Raw genomic sequence first — 7,070 nt, 5'->3', positions numbered from 1 at the left:
CTAAATCGACACCCAATTGCAGTACATGCCCAAGCATGTGTGGTAACATTCCTAAAACTTGAATTATGTCATGAGCAGACAGAGGACAGGTGACAGCTCCTTCTCCTCATTGGAGTAACTGAAGACATGTTTACATCGCTCATCAAAAAATGAATATCAAATTTCACTTAGGCCTATATTATGGGTAGACGCTCCATAAAACTACAGCAACTGGCTACTTGGACTCAGTTTGGGAGGCACTTTCCTAATCCTGCTCCTCCAGTCTTTCCAGTTCCCCCAGTGGATCCATGGACTGGTTTGATTCAACCTTTTTTAAAAAGAGGCCGAATTATTCTTTTGGATTTCTCACATTAACAATATGCTGTTAATGAAGACTCTGGCAACAGTCTGGAAAAGGTGTTCTCTGTGTTTCCTTCCTGATTTTATAATAAGAATAATTACTGAATTATCCTCAAAGACCTACGTCATGATAACACCAAGGAGCCATTTACACAACAGCTCATGACTAAAATGTTTGACCTTTTGCTTACACAACAGTGTTGTGGGGGCCTGAAAAAACTGAAAAGCTTTTCAAACTGGGCTCCAGTGTGATTTTTTGAAAACGCCACCCCTTCTGTTGCCTCTTAAACTGGCAATGCACAGATCCTGTGAGAACGGTGTCGTCACGGCCGCACTTTTCACGTGCATATGGTGTTCTTCTATGGTGCGTCATTTCAAAGTTACACCACCAGCTATTGGCCTGGCATGCATACTACAGCAATTTTGGTTGTTTTTGTGGATCCTTGTACACAAGAATGGTTTTTACAATGTTATCATATGAATGTGGATTTTTTTTTTTTAATGCAAATGAAAGACTTTTCTGTTTTTAATAGGGCCGTTCTCATCTAAACGTGGCCTGAGAATGAAAGGTTGTAAAAAGTTAATAAATGGGACATTTTCCTCCATCGCACCCTGGCCAACAACCCTGAAACGTTTAATTAAAACCAAAGAAAGAGGGACAGTTTAATTTCCTCTTTATTACAATGGATCTGGCTACAACTAAATACAGTCAAACATCAACATCTTGCACTGAGTAACAGTAGAAACAATATAAACTTTTAAGAGTGACTCTTCAGAAGCAGAGCTGAGACGGGGGAATGGAAGGAGGAGTGTAGACGGGTGGATGCTTTACGCACGGATTTTTTTGGGTCTGCCTCTGGCTCTCTGGGCAAGTCCGGGTGATGTCTGGGTGCTCATCTCCACCAGTCTGGATTTGGAGTCACCTTTTCCAGTGCTGGGTACCTTCCTCAGTGTGGGAGGTTTTTTGGGACTTTTCTTCACTCCATTCACTTCTGTAGGAGGACATTCATCATGGTTAAGCACTAAAGCAGCATCAAGCAGCCCCCTTCCTTCTTTATATTCAATTATTTGCCATTGCTTGCTATTATTTGTGTCTTTTATTTGTATCTTTCACTTCTGTCTCAACTTATTTCATGCAGCTGGGCATGTTTAGCCTGCAGCCACCACAGTGTAACACCCTTCTGCACTCTTGTTCTCAAGCTTTTTTCTGTGAGAAAAAGACTCTTTGTCTTTGTCGTTTGCCCGAATGAAACATCCATCTGACATTTCACTCAACACTGCTCAAAACATCTCCAGCACTGCATATGATAAAAGTACAGGGCGGACACTCAACATAAAAGGTGTGAGGGGAAGCTTCTTGCATACATTTCATATCATTCACGTTTCGGTCATTCTATTTTTTGTCACTTTGGTCCAGACTGAAATATCTCAACTTTTGGATGGATTCCTGTGAAACAGACATACACAGATGTGTGTTGTGCAGAGGATGAATCCTGATGACTGTGGTGATCCTCTGACTTTTCCTCTAACGCCACCATATTGTAGGTTATCCAGTCAATGCGTATGCAGCTGTACAATGTTGGTCACTGTTAAGTTTGTTATGGTAATCAATCACATCTGTTTGACCAAGCAAGAATGACAGGAAGCCACAGACAGTACAGTATACCTCAGCAACAAATTGAGCAGAGTGTCTCCTGCAGTGGAAAATGCCTCAGAGATATGTGATCATAAACAGAAAAGACTGACCTTTTTTCTTTGTGACTCTCTTTTTCTTGATGGGCTCTCCATCAGCCTCACTGTCTTCGGCTTCATCTGCTGCTTTCTTTCTCTTGGTGGTCTTCTGAAAGAAGAGAAGAATGTAAAGAGAGGGGACATTAACTTGTTGATGACACCTTGACCCATCGCCACATGGGGTGTCTGTTGTGGTTTTCTCCCTCTCTGTCCAGGTTTTATTGGTCCAAACAAAAACATTGGCTGGGATACACTGCTTCTTGCTTAGCTGTTGTTTCAGAGCCATGACAGCGCTGTTTTCCGTGTGCAAGGTTGGGATTGTGTGTGTAGGTGCCACGCTGTCCATAGTTCTGAAACAGAGTGGAGGCGATCCATAGACAGACACAACATGTCACTTCTACTACTTCTCAAAAGTCATGTGCTGGCTTGGTTTGGTTTGGTTTGGCCTGGCCTGTGAGCCCAGTTTGCAGGGATTTGTGTCTCCATTCTAACAGGACTACCTGCTTGAAGGTGTGTCTTTTACCTCTAGCAGGCAAAAGAAGTTTACCTGCTGGAGGTGAGCTGTTTGTGTTGGTGCAGTAAGAACCCGCTGTCTGCAGCTCTTCATCTCATATGTTATGAGATGAAGATGCCCTCATGGTCTGATTATAAGTATTCTTTTATTTCAGAACTGAAGCCTTATGTTTGCAGCCTTCTTAAATAATGACTTTCATTTCATGACCCACCCGGGCAGTCGCTTCATCTTGGTCCAAGGCCTAATGGCAACTGGAGGTGGGGTGAGCATGGATATATGTAGATGTTACTTTAAATGAGTTACCCAGCTGAGGGTCACATTTGTTGCTGTGCCTATTGTTCAGACCCGTTGGCTCTAACGTCTCATTATTTTCAATGTCTATTACAGTAGCTGAGCAGGATATGTCTTGAATAATCAACAGTCCAAAAGTTTATGGAAATAAGACAAAACAGCCAAAAGAGACTTAAATCTATCTAACATACATCTGTGAGGGAGCACCAGCCACTCCCTCACCAGTCAGGTGAAAAGTTCCTTTTATTTGAGTTCAGTTGAGTTATTTGTTCCAGTTATGTGGCATCTTTGTGTCAGCTAAGCTTAGGATCCAGTTTGGTTTATAAATACATTTGCTTTATTTAGTATGTTTTGTTGTTTGTTGTGATTTCTAATCATTGTTTCTTTGTTGAGGTCCACTTCCTGGTTGAGGCTGGTGCTCTCATGAACGTGCGCACATAAATTCCCCTTGCTCCACCAGGATTTGGTGATGTGGATTGTACCAAGTGGGACCCTGGGAGGGGGGAGGTATAAGTAGGGTTTCTTTTGTATTTCCTTTCCTGTTAGCCTGTTATATTAACTCTAGCCTAATTTGTGTGTGTGGAGTTATTGTACATTTTAAAGGCATCCTTTAAAGGATTGATGTAGCACCTTCAATAGTTTGTTTTCACCTCAGTCCTCACAGTAATGGTGCAACCTAGTAGTATTTAAAGCCATTGTTTGGGCACATTTGGCCTTTATGTATGTGGGCTGGGGATCTCTCCTCCATGTCAGTGAGTTTCTTGTTTGTGAATGATGAAGCCGTGTGCTTGATTTGTATTGATGCTTAAAGATAGTTAAACGCAGAGCTCTGATCCAAGTTTGTCGACTGTTGTGCTCATTTTGGTTCTCCAAACCTCCCAGAACTGCTTGCTCAGATCCTGAACAACAGGGTTTTACATTCCCACCCTAACAATGTCACAGTCATTTTAATATTTGTTTAATATCTTTACCCCTTAGGGACTGTTTGGTGCATCTTAGGCACTTTGCGTTCTTCATTTTTTGATCATTTTGGATGTGTTGTTTAATCTTGGAATTTCCAGCTCAGCTCCAACAACAAGTCTAAAATACACAGTGTAAACAACATTTTTACATTCAGACTGTTAAGTGCAAAAATGCACCACTGAAACCCATTCAAACTGACATTTTTCAACCCACAGCCATCAAAGCATAGAAACATGCATTGTATTATTTCTTGGTGTCATTCTGGGCCTTTGTCTTGAAATTTATCATTTTTACTATTTTCCACCAGATGACATCATTTTGACCATATTTGGCATATGGAGAAAATAAATGCTACTTCCACGAGATGCAGTGTCACAGTTGATGTCGCTTCTAATCATTGACATATCCCTTTTTTTTTTTTCATCCAAAAACATGGTGGCATCATGACAAAAGCCTTAAGGTTAAAATTCTAAAAATTAACAAATATTTGATATTTGTGATTAGGACTGATGTTAGTTAAAAAATAACCTAATGAAAGTAGAAAATAATATTAATGAATAATATAGATGAGTAGACTGTTTTTAACTAATATCAAGAAGCAGCAAGTTGTCCAAACTCTGAGGGCCTGCAGTGCCGTCTGATGGTGAGAGAACTTAAGAGACAAACACTGACCTGACTTTTTGGAGCCTCCAGCCTTCTGTTTGTCAAGTTTGAGCAGCAGTAATCATCGCTCTATCATATTACCAGCCACCAAGATCTTGCAGATATTAATCCATTAAAACGTCCAATTATGTTCTCTGCTGTTGTAACCACACAGCATCAAACAGAAACACTGACTTTTTCTGCTTGTACAGCATGTTTGACCAGAGGGGTCAACACAGATATAATTATAATTATAATTAGGGCTGGCTCAGGTTGCCTGGACCAGCCCATAGTTAGGCTGACATAGGTTTAACCTGCCGGGGGACTTCCTTTGATACGCTCCTTTTCCTTCTCTCAATGCCGCCATCGGAAAATCATGCATGTCCGTTAACTGCATTGCCGTTTGCAAGCTTAGCTTAGCCTCAGTAGTTTAGCTTAGCCTAACATCTGTGATAGCCATGTGGTACTCTCACTACCTGGGGCTTGCGATTATGGAGCCTGGGTCTGTTGAACTGCACTACGCTAATCCTGTTGCCTCTCGGGAGCAGGATCCAGGATCTAGTTTTCCTGGATCCTGGCCGTAACCTTGACTGTGCCTGACCGTGGTGATAGCTGTGCTGGTGCTGTGACCCTGCCTTTGGTTGTGCTCGTGCTGTGGCTGTACTGATACTGTGCCCCCCGCTCGCCCTGATCGTGGTCTGGTCCTGGTTGCGGTGATGCTGTGATTTTGCCTTTAGACACCTCCCTATCAACATATGCACGAGACTGTTATCATCACCCTCAACATCATCATAGAGTGCAATTAATAATTTCACACCTATCGTTATTGTAATATGACATGCATCTGTTTCTATTATTGCTGTGCCTCTCTCTCCCTCCTCCCCTCTCTCTTTCCTTTTTGCCATGATTGTATTTCATTTGTTATTTACGACATCTATTGCCCCCCGCCCCCCCGTTACACGGGTTCTTTTTCGGGAGTTTTTCCTTGGGTGATGTGAGGGTCTAAGGGCAGAGGGATGTTGTACACTGTAAAGCCCTCTGAGGAAAACCATGTTTTGTGATAATGGGCTCTTTAAATTAAATTGACTTGACAGATGAAGGTTTCTCAGAATCACTGCTAATACTGTGCAGCGTTTTCTGTAAACTATGACTTTATAATCTCTTTCTTCTCTACAGAAATCTTAGTGACTGTGGGGTCTGCTGAGGAAAGAGAAAGAAAAAGTGGCCTCTGAAAGAGTCATGCACTTAATGAAGGCTATCAACTCCTCGGTCCGTCCTCCTCCTTCCTGGGCCGCTATAATGAAGCTTCACTCGCAGCCTTAACTATCTCTCACCCCCCTCCCCCTCTTTCCATTTTTGCCTCCATTTTGACAATTGCTACCTCATGATCACCACACGGCGCCCGCTGAGGTGAACAGATTGGTGGGATAATTACATACAATAACCAGTGCCGGGGCCTGGTAACCTTTCGGGTGGCAACGCCATGTCCCCAGTGGCATCTTCCATATGCATGCACGCACGCACGCACACACGCACACACGCACACACAGAGAGAGAGAGAGAGAGAGAGAGAGAGAGAGAGAGAGAGAGAGAGAGAGAGAGAGAGAGAGAGAGAGAGAGAGAGAGAGAGAGAGAGAGAGAGAGAGAGAGAGGAAAAACAAATAAATCTTAAAATGTGGATCTATCAATGTACACATGCTGTAGACATGTACATCTTTGACAAACACTATTTCTAACTGCGAAACAGTAACATTACATCATGGTTAAACGGTTGTTGTTTTGGCTTTTTGGATAATAATCACAACACCCACCGCTCTTATCAGAGTCTTCAATGATGACATGAAAGTACACTCTATTACAACTTGTCTCTAATGTCATGTGCTTTAAGCAGTAGGGTTGTAACAATCCATCCATCTGCATCGATTATCAATTAAATGAGCATCGATCGTGTATTATAGATATAAGTTGAAAACTTCGATCCACATCTTCCTCTTTCAGATGTGCCTTTATTTTGAAATTCTGTGTCACCGTCACTGAGTGTCAGGCGGATGATGGGAAGCGGACAAGAGAAAGACAATGAGGATAACGCTATTTACTCCGGAATAAATCATCAGTGTGGAAATGTTTTGTTTTTGGAGAAACTGTGAGTCAACAGACAGAGCATATGTCATATGTTAACAAAAGCCATACTGTGGAAACACGATGTGTATGCCAAGCATCTCACTACGCAACGCAACATTAGCTGCTCAGATTCAACGATGTTAGACTGAAAAACGTGCATGCAGGCTGAAATTCATCCACTCATTCAAAACCACAGGTGAGTAAGAGAAAGCATAAATAAATGTAAATTGGTTGTTATGTGTACAGGAAAAGTCTGCTAGCCTCTAAGGTAATTTATGCAACGTATAATGCCATAGGCTTATGCTAAAAACGTTAGCATGTTGTGTATGTGGGGGAAATGTGACTTGAACTTGTCCATGATCCTTGACAGTAATTATTGAGCCGAGTTTTATACTTTTGTTAAAAGATCTTGTTGTTAATCCAAATTTTGAGGATGTTGGGAGAAGTTTGTCTTCAAGTCAGATATCCC

The 7,070-nt window shown here is 41.9% G+C and overlaps 1 protein-coding gene across 3 annotated transcripts in view; it reads right to left on the bottom strand.

The window, feature by feature from the left end:
- Positions 1-996: 996 nt before the first annotated feature.
- vrk1 (VRK serine/threonine kinase 1) overlaps positions 997-7,070 on the bottom strand; it is a 17,693-nt gene continuing 11,619 nt past the window's right edge. For 2 of the 3 annotated variants that reach the window (XM_042501191.2, XM_088087315.1), the window contains exons 12-13: positions 2,086-2,179; positions 997-1,331 (exon numbers count right to left, since the gene is read on the bottom strand). In XM_042501191.2, coding sequence (XP_042357125.1) covers positions 1,168-1,331; positions 2,086-2,179 — 258 coding nt within the window. In that variant the 3' untranslated portion in view covers positions 997-1,167. The remainder of the gene's footprint in view (positions 1,332-2,085; positions 2,180-7,070) is intronic. The other variant, XM_088087316.1, reaches the window with a different exon arrangement.

The sequence above is a fragment of the Plectropomus leopardus genome, chromosome 14, assembly GCF_026936395.1.
Source record: "Plectropomus leopardus strain MGB_pleo_1.0 chromosome 14, ASM2693639v1, whole genome shotgun sequence".
NCBI lineage: Eukaryota > Metazoa > Chordata > Actinopteri > Perciformes > Serranidae > Plectropomus > Plectropomus leopardus.
This window is presented reverse-complemented; position numbering and strand designations above follow the sequence as displayed.